At 49.3% G+C, this 18,287-nt stretch overlaps 1 protein-coding gene across 3 annotated transcripts; it reads left to right on the forward strand.

Moving 5' to 3' along the window:
• The first annotated feature begins 2,692 nt into the window (after positions 1-2,692).
• Positions 2,693-17,977, forward strand: LOC110493331 (carbohydrate sulfotransferase 12). 3 transcript variants are annotated; one of them, XM_036947949.1, is made up of 6 exons: positions 2,693-2,711; positions 3,150-3,213; positions 13,344-14,011; positions 15,087-15,227; positions 15,757-16,083; positions 16,690-17,977. In XM_036947949.1, exons 3-6 carry the CDS (start codon positions 13,433-13,435, stop codon positions 16,960-16,962), a joined length of 1,320 nt encoding a protein of 439 aa, XP_036803844.1. In that variant the 5' UTR covers positions 2,693-2,711; positions 3,150-3,213; positions 13,344-13,432; the 3' UTR covers positions 16,963-17,977. The 3 variants fall into 3 exon arrangements, with proteins under 3 accessions (XP_036803844.1, XP_036803843.1, XP_036803845.1); XM_036947950.1 differs by lacking the exon at positions 2,693-2,711 and adding an exon at positions 3,306-3,357 and having other exon boundaries at positions 3,072-3,213; XM_036947948.1 differs by lacking the exon at positions 2,693-2,711 and having other exon boundaries at positions 3,061-3,213.
• Positions 17,978-18,287: the final 310 nt, after the last annotated feature.

Below are 18,287 nucleotides of genomic sequence, written 5' to 3' on the forward strand. Positions count from 1 at the left end.
ATCCTCCAGAATCTTCCACCGCTCACTTGATTCTCGTATCACGCGTCGCGCGCCAAACTCTCCGTTGAATGAGTGGCAAACAAATCCAACGCTGTCCTCCATAGTTATCCTCATCGACAAATATGTAGTGTTTTAGGATGCTTCTTTAAAAGCAAACCCCGTATTGAGTCAATACTGCCATCTATTGGTAAACATAATACTTAACATAAATATACCAGGTTACTACAGTACCAATTTCCAAAACATCGTTTTAGAGAATTTGGCAGTACGTCCAACCAGTCTCACAACGGGCAGACCACTTGTAACCACGCCAGGCCCTCCACATCCGGCTATTTCATCTGTGGGATCGTCTTGAGACCAGCCACCTGGACATCTGATGAAACTGAGGGTTTCTGCACAAACTGTCACACCAGGGGTCTTGACCTGACTGCAGTTTGGCATTGTAACCGATTTCAGTGGGTAAATGCTCCCCTTCGATGGTCACTGCCACTGTAGGGCTCTTCACGTATTAATCCTGGTTTCTACTGTACCGGGTAGATGGCAGACGTTGTGTGTTCGAGCAGTTTGCTGATGTCAACGTTGTGAACAGAGTGCCCCATGGTGGCGGTGGGGTTAAGGTATAGGCAGGCGTGCGTAAGCTACGGACAACAAACACAATTGGATTTTATTGTTGGCAATTTCAATGCACAGAGATCCTGAGGTCCATTGTCGTGCCATTCATCCGCCGCCATCACCTCATGTTTCAGCATGATAACGCACGGCCCCATGTCGCAATGATCTGAACACAAGTCCTGGAAGCTGAACATGTCCCAGTTATTCCATGGCCTGCAAACTCATCAGACAAGTTACACATTGAGCATGTTTGGGATGCTCTGGATCGACATATATGACAGCGTGTTCCATTTCCCGCCAATATCCAGAAACTTTGCACAGCCAATGAAGAGGAGTGGAACAACATTCCACAATCAACAGCCTGATCAACTCTATGGAAGAAGGGGTCTACTGTTTAGTGTCACAATGCATGAAGCACATGGTGATCACACCAGATAACGACTGGTTTTCTGATCCATGCCCCTACTTTTTTTTTTTTTTTAAGGAATCTGTGACCAACAGAATGCATATCTATATTCCCAGCCCTAAAAATGGTCAAAGACCCCAGCCACCCCAGTCATAGACTGTTCTCTCTACTACCACATGGCAAGCGGTACCGGAGTGCCAAGTCTAGGTCCAATAGGCTTCTCAACAGTTTTTACCCCCAGGCCTTAAGACTTCTGAACAGGTAATGGTTACCCGGACTATTTGCATTGTGTGTGTCCCTCCCCCCCACCCCTCTTTTACGCTGCTGCTACTCTCTGTTTATCGTATATGCATAGTCACTTTAACTATACCACTATATATCAAATAGCCCTGCTACTCTTATTTTCAAATATCTTTCTGTTGTTTTTATTTCTTTACTTACCTACACACACACACACCTTTTTTTTTCGCACTATTGGTTAGAGTCTGTAAGAAAGCATTTCACTGTAATGTTTACACCTATTGTATTCGGCATTTCACTGTAATGTTTACACCTGTTGTATTTGGCATTTCACTGTAATGTTTACACCTGTTGTATTCGGCATTTCACTGTAAGGTCGGCGCACGTGACAAATAAACTTTGATTTGAGTCCTGTGAAATCCATAGAGTAGGGCCTAATGCATTTATTTCAATTGACTGATTTCCTTGTATGAACTGAAACTCAGTAAAATCGTTGCATGTTTCATTTATATTTTGTGTTCAATGTAGTTTCAGGGTGACGGTCACAGTCCGAGACATTCCATTTAGCATGATATGTTACGTTTAGTATGGTATATATTCATTTGTTCATCATAATTGATATGTTACAAATTCCAAATTTCTTGTGGCTAATGTTAGCTAGGCGGCAAAACGTTAGTTAGGCTAGGTGTTAGGGTTAAGGTTGGTTAGAAGTTAGGTCAGGGGAAAAGGTTAGCTAACATGCGAAGTAGTTACAAAGTAGACAAACCGTAGTAAGTAGCTGCAAAGTTTCTGATTAGCTAAAATACTAACGTTGTCCAGGATGAGACTTGGACATGCAACCTCTGGGTTGCTAGACGTTCACAACCACCCTCCTTTCGTTTCTGCCTTAAGTGACCTTCTGTCTTATCTAACCATATCATACTTACCATATCAATCTATCCTGGATTTACGTTTACTATGTTACCATATCAATCTATCTACGTTTACTATGTTACCATATCAATCTGTCCTGGATTTACGTTTACTATGTTACATCTAGTCTATGAGACCAGTCTGACAGTAACCATCACCCTGTACCTCTAATAAAACATAAACAATCCGTTTTATAGCTGCACATTTACAATACTTTGTGTAAAACTAACAGTGAAATAAGATGCACACTCATCCTCTGGCTTCAGAACAGAAGTCCAAACTCTCGCCGTATGGAAGCTCAATGTCGGGAAACTCATTGTATGGAAGCTCAATGTATATGGAAGCTGCGTGGTAAGAAACGGAAGAAAAAAAACATCCCTCAATCAAAACCATGTAACCTATAGCAGAAAGCTTTCGACGCACCCTCTCCTTTCCACACGCCCACCACTTTCCTTTCGACACACCCATTCGCCCACACTCCGGTCGCCATAAGGAGGGTATGGCTAGATGGGATCCAGCTTTCGTCAAATGAATGTCGAAGGTAGATTTTTTTGTTGCATTTTTTGCTAACCCTAACCCATTTCCTAACTTTACGTCTTAGTGCTAGAGGCGTCACTACAGACCCTGGTTTGATTCCAGGCCGTATCATAACCGGCTGTAATTGGGAGTCCTATAGGGCGGCGCACAATTGGCCCAGCGTCGTCCGGGTTTGGGTTTGGCCGGGGTAGAACGTCATTGCAAATAAAAATTTGTTCTAAACGGACTTGCCTAGTTTAAATAAACGTTAAATAAAATATAACACATAAAATACCCATATTGAGCTGCAGCTACCTTCCCGGTTCTACAATCTATAGACTGCCGAGGTGATAGACGAGATCACAAGAAGTCTCGCGATTGTCTTTGCAGTGCTCGGTCCTCGGGTCCCGTCCCGTTGCTTTGTGTGCTCTACTATGTGCTGCTCTCTCTCCCTCATCTACAGACCAGACTTCACACCCTGTACCACGTCGAGGGGCCGGTGCGCGACCATGGAAGCGAACAAAGAGGTAAACGAAAAAACCGTTAGTTAAGAAAAATTAAAAATAAACATTTTAAACCGGCCGGATGTTATTGTGAATAGAACAGTTTGTACTTTCAGCGGAGGGGCTTCCTCTTTCTTCTTTCCGGTAACAAATCGACTAAAACAGCTGGTATGTTAGTTAACCGATGTCATTGTACTGTTATTGCCTGCTGTGTGGCCGTTATTTGAGATTAATCGGGATTTATAAAATGTGTCTGCGGGGATTGGGGAAATGGGGAATACACCGTGATCTCAAGAGGAAGGGGAGAGAGAAAAGAGAATACGTGTACAGTTGGAAGCGGGAGTTACTGGCTATATCTTGGCAAGACAGGCCCTGGATGATTGCAGGAAACCGCAGTGGAAGGAAGGAGAGAGGAGAGAGAGGGGTAGCCTAAAGAGAGGGGAAAGAGAGAGTGATTGTGTTTGTGAGAGAGAGAGAGAGAGAGAGAGGCAGCCTAAAGAGAGGGGAAAGAGAGAGTGATTGTGTTTGAGAGAGATAGAGAGAGAGAGCCAGCCTAAAGAGAGGGGAAAGAGAGAGTGATTGTGTTTGAGAGAGAGAGAGAGAGAGAGAGACAGCCTAAAGAGAGGGGAAAGAGGGAGTGATTGTGTTTGAGAGAGAGAGAGAGAGAGATCCACTGGGCTCACCACATCATTTCAAAGTGGACATGTGGGTAATATTTGGTTGAGACATCGATAATCATGGGACAGTTTAAACAACTGTTTCTTAAACATTGTGGATATAGTGACTCCATGGAAAACCTTTAGAATTAAACAAAGAACTGAACATTGGATGAATCAGGAAATCCCTGAGGCCATTAAATCAAGACTATAACAGAACCAAAGAGGAAGATGCTTTCACTAGACACATCACCCTAAGGATGTACTGGAGGGACGGGTCGGGTCCTAGGTTATTACTCCAAGATGGATGTACTGGAGGGGAGGGTCCTAGGTTATAACTCCAAGGTGGATGTACTGGGGGGGGGGGGGGGGGGGGGGGGTCCTAGGTTATTACTCCAAGATGGATGTACTGGGGGGGGGGGGGGGGGTCCTAGGTTATTACTCCAAGATGGATGTACTGGGGGGGAGGGTTCTAGGTTATTACTCCAAGATGGATACACTGGAGGGTCGGGTCAGGTCCTAGGTTATTACTCCAAGGTGGATGTACTGGAGGGGAGGGGCGGGGGTCCTAGGTTATTACTCCAAGATGGATGTACTGGAGGGGAGGGTCCTAGGTTATTACTCCAATATGGATATACTGGAGGGGAGGGTCCTAGGTTATTACTCCAAGATGGATGTACTGGAGGGGAGGGTCCTAGGTTATTACTCCAAGATGGATTTACTGGAGGGGAGGGTCCTAGGTTATTACTCCAATATGGATATACTGGAGGGGAGGGGAGGGTCCTAGGTTATTACTCCAAGATGGATGTACTGGAGGGGAGGGTCCTGGGTTATTACTCCAAGATGGATTTACTGGAGGGGAGGGTCCTAGGTTATTACTCCAAGATGGATGTACTGGAGGGGAGGGTCCTAGGTTATTACTCCAAGATGGATGTACTGGAGGGGAGGGTCCTAGGTTATTACTCCAAGATGGATGTACTGGAGGGGAGGGTCCTAGGTTATTACTCCAAGATGGATGTAGTGGAGGGTCGGGTCAGGTCCTAGGTTATTACTCCAAGATGGATGTACTGGAGGGGAGGGGGGGGGGGAGTCCTAGGTTATTACTCCAAGATGGATGTACTGGAGGGGAGGGTCCTAGGTTATTACTCCAAGATGGATGTACTGGGGGGGAGGGTCCTAGGTTATTACTCCAAGATGGATGTAGTGGAGGGGAGGGTTCTAGGTTATTACTCCAAGATGGATACACTGGAGGGTCGGGTCAGGTCCTAGGTTATTACTCCAAGGTGGATGTACTGGAGGGGAGGGGCGGGGGTCCTAGGTTATTACTCCAAGATGGATGTACTGGAGGGGAGGGTCCTAGGTTATTACTCCAATATGGATATACTGGAGGGGAGGGGAGGGTCCTAGGTTATTACTCCAAGATGGATGTACTGGAGGGGAGGGTCCTAGGTTATTACTCCAAGATGGATGTACTGGAGGGGAGGGTCCTAGGTTATTACTCCAAGATGGATGTACTGGAGGGGAGGGTCCTAGGTTATTCCTCCAAGATGGATGTACTGGAGGGGAGGGTCCTAGGTTATTACTCCAAGATGGATGTACTGGAGGGGAGGGGAGGGTCCTAGGTTATTACTCCAAGATGAATGTACTGGAGGGGAGGGGAGGGTCCTAGGTTATAACTCCAAGATGGATGTAGTGGAGGGGAGAGGAGGGTCCTAGGTTATTACTCCAAGATGGACGTACTGGAGGGGAGAGGAGGGTCCTAGGTTATTACTCCAAGATGGACGTACTGGAGGGGAGGGGAGGGTCCTAGGTTATAACTCCAAGATGGATGTAGTGGAGGGGAGGGGAGGGTCCTAGGTTATTACTCCAAGATGGACGTACTGGAGGGGAAGGGAGGGTCCTAGGTTATAACTCCAAGATGGACGTACTGGAGGGGAGGGGAGGGTCCTAGGTTATAACTCCAAGATGGACGTGCAAGCGGAAGCCTTTTCCTTTACAGCAGTGTCTCAGGCTGAAGGTGTCAAGAGACTGTCTGAACTAAACTGCTATAAAGCTATAGGCCTCAACATTATCCCTGCCAGGTTTGAAAGAGATTGTGCTGAACTTATTGTTCTCTATTTCACCCATTTAATCAACATCTCTGTTGAGCAGGGTAGAGTTTCCAGGGATACGAAACATGCCGCAGTGATCCCCTATCCACAAGAAGGGCAGGAAAAGTGCAACTGGAAAAAGTTATTTATGAACAGATAGAGGAATATAGAGGCTGGGTCTACTCTGGAGACTGGGACTACTCTGGAGACTGGGTCCACTGTGGAGACTGGGTCCACTGTGGAGACTGGGTCTACTGTGGAGACTGGGTCTACTGTGGAGACTGGGTCTACTGTGGAGACTGGGTCTACTGTGGAGACTGGGTCCACTGTGGAGACTGGGTCTACTGTGGAGACTGGGTCTACTGTGGAGACTGGGTCCTCTGTGGAGACTGGGTCCTCTGTGGAGACTGGGTCCTCTGTGGAGACTGGGTCTACTGTGGAGACTGGGTCCTCTGTGGAGACTGGGTCTACTGTGGAGACTGGGTCTACTGTGGTGACTGGGTCCACTGTAGAGACTGGGTCTACTGTGGAGACTGGGTCTACTGCGGAGACTGGGTCTACTGTGGAGACTGGGTCTATAGAGACTTGGTCTACTGTAGAGACTGGGTCTACTGTGGAGACTGGGTCTACTGTGGAGACTGGGTCCACTGTGGAGACTGGGTCCACTGTGGAGACTGGGTCCACTGTGGAGACTGGGTCCACTGTGGAGACTGGGTCTTCTGTGGAGACTGGGACTATAGAGACTGGGTCTACTGTGGAGACTGGGTCTACTGTGGAGACTGGGTCTACTGTGGAGACTGGGTCTTCTGTGGAGACTGGGTCTACTGTGGACCTGTATTGGGACCTGTATTGGGACCTGTATTAGGACCTGTATTGGGACCTGGGGTGAGACCGGTATTAGGACCTGTATTTGAACCTGTATTAGGACCTGTGGTGGGACCTGTATTGGGACCTCTATTGGGACCTCTATTGGGACCTGTGGTGGGACCTGTATTGGAACCTGTATTGGGACCTGTATTATGACCTGTATTAGGACCTGTATTGGGACCTGGGGTGAGACCGGTATTAGGACCTGTATTTGAACCTGTATTAGGACCTGTGGTGGGACCTGTATTGGGACCTCTATTGGGACCTCTATTGGGACCTGTATTAGGACCTGTATTGGGACCTGTGGTGAGACCTGTATTAGGACCTGTATTGGGACCTGTGGTGAGACCTGTATTAGGACCTGTATTGGGACCTGTGGTGGGACCTGTGGTGGGACCTGTATTGGGACCTGTATTGGGACCTGTGGTGGGACCTGTATTGGGACCTGTGGTGGGACCTGTATTGGGACCTGTGGTGGGACCTGTATTGGGACCTGTGGTGGGACCTGTATTGGGACCTGTGGTGGGACCTGTATTGGGACCTGTATTGGGACTTGTGGTGGGACCTGTATTGGGACCTGTATTGGGACCTGTGGTGGGACCTGTATTGGGACCTGTGGTGGGACCTGTGGTGGGACCTGTATTGGGACCTGTAGTGGGACCTGTATTGGGACCTGTGGTGGGACCTGTATTGGTACCTGTATTGGGACCTGTATTGGGACAAAGTTTTGTGACGTTTTGATCTTCGGGCAGGTTTTTGGGGCTGTTCACGCACACAGAATGTTTTATTGAGGCAAGTTGAGGTTCGGTAGCCGAAGTCTATGCCCCTTCGTCCGTCATTGGTCAAGAGCACTACTCCTAGTAGGATTGGGAACTATGGACGTGATTCTTCAAGTAAGTGTTTGTTGTTATTCAACAAGAGACGACTAGTTTTCATGCAAGTTCACTTGAGAATTACTGCCCCAATTTTCGATGTAAAAATGCGCGACTAAGACCTTGCAAAAAAACATCAGAATGATTTTCAGATTTCTTGATTTATCTTAGATTAATTCAGACTGTTTTAAGAAAGTGTTACTGGCTGTGTTGTCTCAAGAGGGACAAACAGTCATATTGTTGCTTTTTTTTGTTCTCGTTTTTTTTAAGCAAAGGTTATTTTGAAGGAGTATGCAAGCACAGACTTTCACTGAGCTGAGTTCTACTAGGAGCAGTGAGAACCCAGTCTGAGTGTTCTGCTGCTGGGGGGAGGGGGGAGATGATCTACTAAGAGCAGTGAGAACCCAGTCTGAGTGTTCTGCTGGGGGGGGGGGGGATGCTCTACTAGGAGCAGTAAGAACCTAGTCTGAGTGTTCTGCTGCTGGGGGGGGGGGGGGGGGGGGGAGATGCTCTAGTAGGAGCAGTAAGAACCCAGTCTGAGTGTTCTGCTGCTGGGGGGGGGGGGGTGCTCTATTAGGAGCAGTAAGAACCTGGGTCTGAGTGTTCTGCTGCTGGGGGGGGGGGGGGTGCTCTATTAGGAGCAGTAAGAACCTGGGTCTGAGTGTTCTGCTGCTGGGGGGGGGGGGGGGATGCTCTACTAGGAGCAGTAAGAACCCAGTCTGAGTGTTCTGCTGCTGGGGGGGGGGGGGGGGGGGGGTTGCTCTACTAGGAGCAGTAAGAACCCAGTCTGGGTGTTCTGCTGCTGGGGGGGGGGGGGGGGGGGGGTGCTCTATTAGGAGCAGTAAGAACCTGGGTCTGAGTGTTCTGCTGCTGGGGGGGGGGTGCTCTACTAGGAGCAGTAAGAACCCAGTCTGAGTGTTCTGCTGCTGGGGGGGGGGGGGGGGGGGTGCTCTATTAGGAGCAGTACGAACCTGGGTCTGAGTGTTCTGCTGCTGGGGGGGGGGGGGGATGCTCTACTAGGAGCAGTAAGAACCCAGTCTGAGTGTTCTGCTGGGGGGGGGATATGCTCTAGTAGGGGCAGTGAGAACCTGGGTCTGAGTGTTCTGCTGCTGGGGGGGGGGGGCGTGCTCTATTAGGAGCAGTAAGAACCTGGGTCTGAGTGTTCTACCAGGAGCAGTAAGAACCCAGTCTGAGTGTTCTGCTGCTGGGGGGGGGGGGGGGGGGTGCTCTATTAGGTCTGAGTGTTCTGCTGCTGGGGGGGGGGGGGATGCTCTACTAGGAGCAGTAAGAACCCAGTCTGAGTGTTCTGCTGGGGGGGGGGGGGGGGATATATGCTCTAGTAGGGGCAGTGAGAACCTGGGTCTGAGTGTTCTGCTGCTGGGGGGGGGGGGGTGCTCTATTAGGAGCAGTAAGAACCTGGGTCTGAGTGTTCTGCTGCTGGGGGGGGGGGGGGTGCTCTATTAGGAGCAGTAAGAACCTGGGTCTGAGTGTTCTGCTGCTGGGGGGGGGGGGGGATGCTCTACTAGGAGCAGTAAGAACCTGGGTCTGAGTGTTCTGCTGCTGGGGGGGGGGGGGGGATGCTCTACTAGGAGCAGTAAGAACCCAGTCTGAGTGTTCTGCTGCTGGGGGGGAGCGGGGGGAGAGATGCTCTAGTAGGAGCAGTGAGAACCCAGTCTGAGTGTTCTGCTGCTGGGGGGGGGGGGGGGGGGGGGGGGAGATGCTCTAGTAGGAGCATTAAGAACCCAGTCTGAGTGTTCTGCTGCTGGGGGGGAGGGGGGGGAGAGATGCTCTAGTAGGAGCAGTGAGATCCCAGTCTGAGTGCTGGGGGGGGGGGGGGGAGATGCTCTAGTAGGAGCAGTGAGAACCCAGTCTGAGTGTTCTGCTGCTGGGGGGGGGGGGGGGATGCTCTAGGGGAAACACTTCCTGGTTCCTGGTTCTTCCCCAATATTTGGAACCAAGTACTGATCACCACAATCCACAAAAGTGGATACAGCAACCCTGGGAAAACCCTCTGCATTAACAGCAGACTCTGGGAAAACCCTCTGCATTAACAGCAGACTCTGGGAAAACCCTCTGCATTAACAGCAGACTCTGGGAAAACCCTCTGCATTAACAGCAGACTCTGGGAAAACCCTCTGCATTAACAGCAGACTCTGGGAAAACCCTCTGCATTAACAGCAGACTCTGGGAAAACCCTCTGCATTAACAGCAGACTTGGGAAAACCCTCTGCATTAACAGCAGACTCTGGGAAAACCCTCTGCATTAACAGCAGACTCTGGGAAAACCCTCTGCATTAACAGCAGACTCTGGGAAAACCCTCTGCATTAACAGCAGACTCTGGGAAAACCCTCTGCATTTACAGCAGACTTACACATTTCCTCAGTCAAAACAATGTACTGAGCAAAAGTCAAATTTCCCTTTTTACCAAATTACCGTACGACAGACCACATATTCACCCTGCACACCCTAATTGTCAAACAAACAAAAACAAAGGCAAAGTCTCATGTTTTGTTATTTTCAAAAAAGCGTTTGACTCAATTTGGCATGAGGGTCTGCTATACAAATTGATGGAAAGTTGTGTTTGAAGGGAAAAACGTACGACTTTATAAAATCCTCTGTGTAACAGCATAAAACATCAAATAATACAGAGCAGAAATAGACCGATACCCGCTAATGATCAAAATCCAGAAAAGAGTCATTCAATTCTACAACCACCTATAAAATGAAGAGATTCCCAAACCTTTCATAACAAAGCTATCACCTACAGAGAGATGAACCTGGAGAAGAGTCCCCTAAGCAAGCTGGTCCTGGGGCTCTGTTCACAAACACAAACAGACCTCACAGAGCCCCAGGACAGCAGCACAATTAGACCCAACCAAATCATGAGAAAACCAAAAGATAATTATTTGACAAATTGGAAAGAAAAATCAGAGCAAACTGGAATGTTATTTGGCCCTAAACAGAATACCTGACCACTGTGACTTACCCAAACGTATGGAAAGCTCTGACTATGTACAGACTCAGTGAGCATAGCCTTGAGAGAGAGAGCGAGAGAGGGGTGGGTCAGTGAATGGTTACATTGTGTTCAACAGGAGCTGTATACTCTGTCTACTGTATAAATTAATGTTGTTTGTAGAGTGTGTGTGGTTGGGTGGGTGGGAGAGGCGGAGGAGTATTTCAGTAGTTGGTGGTGATGGAGGTAAAACAGTCAGACATTATTCACCCTATAGCACATAACTTAACATGTTCAGGTGGACTAGAACCCAACATGTTCAGGTGGACTAGAACCCAACATGTTCAGGCGGACTAGAACCCAACATGTTCAGGCGGACTAGAACCCAACATGTTCAGGTGGACTAGAACCCAACATGTTCAGGTGGACTAGAACCCAACATGTTCAGGTGGACTAGAACCCAACATGTTCAGGTGGACTAGAACCCAACATGTTCAGGCGGACTAGAACCCAACATGTTCAGGCAGACTAGAACCCAACATGTTCAGGCAGACTAGAACCCAACATGTTCAGACAGACTAGAACCCAACATGTTCAGGTGGACTAGAGCCCAACATGTTCAGGCAGACTAGAACTCAACATGTTCAGGTGGACTAGAGCCCAACATGTTCAGACAGACTAGAACCCAACATGTTCAGGTGGACTAGAACCCAACATGTTCAGGCAGACTAACCTGTCTGTCGGCTATGTCTGTCTCTCACTGTCTGTCGGTATGTCCGTCTGTCTGTCTGTCATCTATGTCTGTCTGTCTGCCTACAGCGTGGAATAATATTTCAGATTGAGCTATGAGCTGAATTTTTACTAAATATTTTATATACGATGTTATTTATTCTTATGGTATTATACAATTTGTCTATCTAAATTATTTATTTCATAGCCGTATTAAAATATATTAAAACATGATTTCATATTATAAGTCTGTTTTTAAATGACCTAACTTGACAAAGCTTCTCCTTGCAGCCTGATATTTTTGGCAGGCTGACTGGTGGTAGCTATTGTATTTATGTCCTGTGGGTTTGAAATAGCACATAGAGAGAGAGAGAGAGAGAACAGCTGAATGGCAGAACCCGAGACAGAGCTGCATTTCCTTTCAAAGTATATATATAAAAAAAAATATGAAAAAATCCCCAATTTTGAAACCCACATTCAAGGTTTCAAAGACCTGCCTGATGAGAATAGGCTACTCGTCCTGTTGGGGGAGAACAGAGAGCTGTCTGCCATGAAATGAGGGACACTGTCTGATAGACCATGTCCTTTATTTCATTGTCATTGTCCGTTGTATGGTTATTTTGACCCGTATGTATACAGGGCACATTTGAAAAAGAGACCTAGGGCTCAGTATGTCTTCCCTGTTAAAATAAAAATAAAATTAGGCCCTGTGAGTGTTTAAAATAGATCTCTCCCCTGAGGAGACACACAGAGAGAGACACAGAGAGAGAGAGAGAGAGAGAATGTTAACACATGTTTCCCATGCCATAAAATCCCCTTGAATTGAAATGAATTGAGAAAGAGAAAGAGAGAGACGGAGAGAGAGAGAGAGAGTCAGAGAGAGAGAGGTCAGAGAGGGTTGGTTGAGTTCAGGTTTCTTCACAGCAGCCTGTGAGTTTAACACCCTGGTCCTATCCACTGCTGTTCCCACGGACCATTTCTGATATCCACATTAATCAACCATAGTAGGGCTGACTCTCTGGCCTTCTCTCTTCCTGTGTGTCCTGGAGAGCTACACTCCTGTAGGTTTGAGCAGGGCTGCCCAACCCTGTTCCTGGAGAGCTACCCTCCTGTAGGTTTGAGCAGGGCTGCCCAACCCTGTTCCTGGAGAGCTACCCTCCTGTAGGTTTGAGACTTCAGGTAGGCCTCAGGTAGACTTCAGGTAGGCCTCAGGTAGACTTCAGGTAGGCCTCAGGTAGACCTCAGGTAGGCCTCAGGTAGACAGGTAGGCCTCAGGTAGACCTCAGGTAGGCTTCAGGTAGGCCTCAGGTAGACCTCAGGTAGACCTCAGGTAGGCTTCAGGTAGGCCTCAGGTAGGCCTCAGGTAGACCTCAGGTAGACCTCAGGTTGGCCTCAGGTAGACCTCAGGTAGGCATCAGTTATGGTGGTACCATACGGTTTTTGAACTAAGAAATCTACTCGGCTACTATATTGTATCATTTAAATCCCAGCAGTTTTGCTTTGACCATGGAGGGACTCTGTAGCCTATGAAATGACCTGTGTTTGAAAACGTGGAGCCTCTGGCAAATAAGTTTTGGATTCCTTGTTTTATGGTTGCTTTGGCAGCTCGTCTGATGGCGGCATCACATACCTGTATACAGCCTCAAGGCAAGTTTTGAATTGGATTACGAATTAATATGTACAGGTATATATTTATACATGGGCTAGGAGTTTTTCCTGATCAGGTCACTAACCACTAACTCTACCACGTGTTTGATCAGATCACTAACTCTACCACGTGTTCGATCAGATCACTAACCACTAACTCTACCAGGTGTTCGATCAGATCACTAACCACTAACTCTACCAGGTGTTCGATCAGATCACTAACCACCAACTCTACCACGTGTTCGATCAGATCACTAACCACTAACTCTACCAGGTGTTTAGACACAGTTTATGTGTGTTGTTGTGACTCCTGGATTCTTTTCACCTGTTGTCTCTCAGGTGTTGTCGTCGGCAACCAGGAAGTGTTTCCCTTAGTGACCGTCGGGCCATGGAGCTGAGATAACTCCGCCCCCTCTGCTGTGGTAACCATGGGAACGTCCCGATGCTTCCGTCTGGCGTTCCTGCTGGGGTCTGTGTTAATGGTCCTGCTCATCATCCTCTATTGGGACGACGTGGGAGCGCTCAATCTCTACCCCCACGACCCTCATGACCTTTACCCCCATGACCCTCACCCCCACCCCACCTCACCCAGCTCCCCCACACCCACCAAACCCCCACCCAGGGACACAGAGGAGCAAGCGACCCACAAACCCCCCAGAACCACAGAGCCTGACCGGCCTGGAGAGGGGAGGAGGGCGACCCCCAAACCCCCAGGGGTGGAACACCCCCTCCCCCAAGTAACAGACTCCTCAGAGCTGGAGGGGAGGTGGAGAGGAGAGGAAGGGAAGCGAGAAGAGGAGAGAGTGAGGCAGGCGGAGGAAGAGAAAAGAGAGGAGGAGGGGAGGAGACGGGAGGAGAGGAGGAGGCGGATCAGTCATATGTGTTCTGGGAACGGAACATTAGAATTCCCAGGAAAATTCCGGACGTTTGACCAGATTCCCAACCGGGAGTTAAACCACCTGATCGTAGACGACAGACATGAGATCATCTACTGCTATGTTCCCAAGGTAGGGAGGGGAAGAGGACTGTCCGCCCCTCAGAGCCGGGTTCCCCTCTGGGTTTCTTCCTAGGTTCCTGCCTTCTAGGGAGTTTTTCCTAGACACTGTGCTTCTGCATCTGCATTGCTTGCTGTTTGGAGTGATAGGCTGTCTGTCTGTAAAGCACTATGTGACAACTGTTGATATAAAAAAAGATTTGATCCTCCAACCCTTCGCCTCCCATCCTCTTCCTCCTCCTACCCGTTCACCTCCCATCCTCTTCCTCCTCCTACCCCTTCGCCTCCCATCCTCTTCCTCCTCCTACCCGTTCACCTCCCATCCCCTTCCTCCTCTTCCTTCTCCTACCCCTTCGCCTCCTATCCTCTTCCTCTTCCTCCTCCTACCCCTTTGCCTCCCATCCTCTTCATCCTCCTACCCCCTCGCCTCCCATCCTCTTCCTCCCAACCCTTCGCCTCCCATCCTCCTCCTACCCCTTCGCCTCCCATCCTCGTCCTCCTCCTCCTCCTACCCCTTCGCCTCCTATCCTCTTCCTCCTCCTACCCCTTTGCCTCTCATCCTCTTCCTCCTCCTACCCCCTCGCCTCCCATCCTCTTCCTCCTACCCCTTCGCCTCCCATCCTCTTCCTCCCAATCCTTCGCCTCCTATCCTCCTCCTCCTACCCCTTCGCCTCACATCCTCGTCCTCCTCCTCCTACCCCTTCGCCTCCTATCCTCCTCCTACCCCTTCGCCTCCCATCCTCGTCCTCCCAACCCTTCACCTCCCATCCTCTTCCTCCCAATCCTTCGCCTCCTATCCTCCTCCTCCTACCCCTTCACCTCCCATCCTCGTCCTCCTCCTAACCCTTCGCCTCCCATCCTCGTCCTCCTACCCCTTCACCTCCCATCCTCTTCCTCCTCCTACCCCGTCGCCTCCCACCCATCCTCGTCCTCCTACCCCTTCGCCTCCCATCCTCCTCCTACCCCGTCGCTTCCCATCCTCCTCCTCCTCTCCTTCTCTCCTCCCTCCTCACCTCCTTTCCTCCCCCCTCCTCTCCTTCTCTCCTCCACCTCCTCTCCTCCACCTCCTCTCCTCCTCCTCTCTCTAGGTAGCATGTACCAACTGGAAGCGTGTAATGGTGGTTCTCTCTGAGGGTCTGCTGGCTCCGGATGGACAACCTTACCGCGACCCCCAGGCCCTGCCCCCTGACCTCATACACAACTCCTCCCTGCACCTCACCTTCTCCAAGGTCTGGATACTGTGTGTATACTGTCTGTATACTGTGTGTATACTGTCTGTATACTGTGTGTATACTGTCTGTATACTGTCTGTATACTGTGTGTATACTGTCTGTATGCTCTGTGTATACTGTCTGTATGCTGTGTGTATACTGTGTGTATACTGTCTGTATACTGTGTGTATACTGTGTGTATACTGTCTGTATACTGTGTGTATACTGTGTGTATACTGTGTGTATACTGTCTGTATACTGTGTGTGTACTGTCTGTATACTGTCTGTATACTGTCCAGACATACTGTCCAGGCTGTCTGTATACTGTGTGTATACTGTGTGTATACTGTGTGTGTACTGTCTGTAAACTGTCTGTATACTGTGTGTATACTGTGTGTATACTGTCTGTATACTGTGTGTATACTGTGTATACAGTGTGTGTGAACAATAGTGACGCGTCATCCAACTTCTTTATCCCCTTCTCTTCACTCTATCCATCCTCATCCCCTCCCTCCTCCTCCTCCTCCTCCTCCTCTTCCTCCTATAGTTCTGGCGTAGGTATGGCCGTCTCTCCCGTCACCTGATGAGGGTGAAACTGCAGAGTTACACCAAGTTCCTGTTTGTCCGCGACCCCTTCGTCCGACTCATCTCTGCCTTCCGGAACAAGTTCCAACAGCCCAACGAAGACTTCTACCGCCAGTTTGGCTCGGTCATGCTACGTCGTTATGGAAACGAAAACGGGACCTCCAGGGTTCCGGAGTCAGCGGCGGAGGCGTTCGAGGCGGGGATCCAGCCGTCGTTCTCGGAGTTCGTCCGGTATCTCCTCGACCCCCAGACGGAGCAGGAGCAGCCATTCAACGAACACTGGCGCCAGGTGGGTGTGTGCGTGTCTGTGTGTGAGGGTGTGTGTGTGTGTGTGTGTGTGTGTGTGTGTGTGTGTGTGTGTGTGTGTGTGTGTGTGAGTGTGTGTGTGTGTGTGGGTGTGTGTGTGTGTGTGTCCGTGTGTGAGGGTGTGTGTGTGTGAGGGTGTGTGTGTGTGAGTGTGTGTGTGAGGGTGTTTGTGAGTGTGTGTGTGTGTGAGGGTGGGTGTGTGTGTGTGTGTGTGTGGGTGTGTGTGAGTGTGAGTGTGTGGGTGTGTGTGAGTGTATGGGTGTGTGTGAGTGTGTGTGTGTGAGGGTGTGTGTGTGTGTGTGAGGGTGTGTGTGTGTCTGTGTGTGAGGGTGTGTGTGTGTGAGGGTGTGTGTGAGTGTGTGTGTGTGTGTCTGTGTTTGTGCGTGTGTATGTGCGTGTGTGTGTGTGTGTGTGTGTGCGCGTGTGTGTGCGTTGTGTGTGTGTTTCTGTGTGTGTGCGTGTGTATGTGTGTGTGCGTCTGTGTGTGTGTGTGCGTGCGTGTGTGTGTGTCTGCGTGTGTGTGTGTGTGCGTGCGTGTGTGTGCTCTCAACTCAACTGTACTCAATTAACTTCTTCTCCTCCTCTCCAGGTGTATCGGCTCTGTCACCCCTGTCAGATCCACTATGATTTCATCGGCACGCTGGAAAACCTGGAGGACGACTCGGATCAGCTGCTCCGGATCCTGGGCCTGGAAGACCAGATAAAGTTCCCGCCTAGCAACCGGAACCGCACGGCGGCCAGCTGGGAACGCGATTGGTTCGCTGAGGTTCCGGCCGAGTTGAGGAGGAAGCTGTACAGTTTGTATGAGCCAGACTTTGAGCTGTTTGGGTATCCTAAACCAGAGAGTCTGCTCCATCACTGATAGGCTGTTTGGGTATCCTAAACCAGAGAGCCTGCTCCATCACTGATAGGCTGTTTGGGTATCCTAAACCAGAGTCTGCTCCATCACTGATAGGCTGTTTGGGTATTCTAAACCAGAGAGTCTGCTCCATCACTGATAGGCTGTTTGGGTATTCTAAACCAGAGAGTCTGCTCCATCACTGATAGGCTGTTTGGGTATTGTAAACCAGAGAGTCTGTTCAATCACTGATAGGCTGTTTGGGTATTCTAAACCAGAGAGCCTGCTCCATCACTGATAGGCTGTTTGGGTATTCTAAACCAGAGAGCCTGCTCCATCACTGATAGGCTGTTTGGGTATTGTAAACCAGAGAGCCTGCTCCATCACTGATAGGCTGTTTGGGTATTGTAAACCAGAGAGCCTGCTCCATCACTGATAGGCTGTTTGGGTATTCTAAACCAGAGAGCCTGCTCCATCACTGATAGGCTGTTTGGGTATTCTAAACCAGAGAGTCTGCTCCATCACTGATAGGCTGTTTGGGTATTGTAAACCAGAGAGCCTGCTCCATCACTGATAGGCTGTTTGGGTATTCTAAACCAGAGAGCCTGCTCCATCACTGATAGGCTGTTTGGGTATTCTAAACCAGAGAGCCTGCTCCATCACTGATAGGCTGTTTGGGTATTCTAAACCAGAGAGCCTGCTCCATCACTGATAGGCTGTTTGGGTATTCTAAACCAGAGAGCCTGCTCCATCACTGACAGGCTGTTTGGGTATTCTAAACCAGAGAGCCTGCTCCATCACTTGATGCCTTACACATGTGGCTGAGAGCCGTGGATTTGAACCCTGTATACATGCAAGTCCGCCACAAGGCTGTGCTGTTAGCCCACTGAGCTAAAGCCTAGGCATTAACTTAGGGAGCTAACGCAACCCTCTAGCTCTCCACGATCAGGAGAGAAGAACCATTTAAGTGTTTTTTTTTCTAAAGGGAATAGTGCTGTAAAAAAAACGTTTTTAAATAAAACATTTTTGGGGAAATAAATTGCTTAGTCATTTGTGTGTGTTTTGTCCCACTTTCACACAGAGAGTTCAATTGTATATCATTATTATTTCTTACTGAAGGTAGGTCATATTTTTTATTTAACGAGGCAAGTCAGTTCAGAACAAATTCTTATTTACAGTGACGGCCTACCCCGGGCCAAACCCGGACGGCGCTGGGCCAAACCCGGACGATGCTGGGCCAATTGTGCGCCGCCCTATGGGACTTCCAATCACAGCCGGATGTGATTCAGCCTGGATTCGAGCCAGGGACTGTAGTGACGCCTCTTGCACTGAGATGCAGTGCCTCAGAC

This window comes from Oncorhynchus mykiss, chromosome 17 (genome assembly GCF_013265735.2).
Source record: "Oncorhynchus mykiss isolate Arlee chromosome 17, USDA_OmykA_1.1, whole genome shotgun sequence".
NCBI classification, from domain to species: Eukaryota; Metazoa; Chordata; class Actinopteri; order Salmoniformes; family Salmonidae; genus Oncorhynchus; species Oncorhynchus mykiss.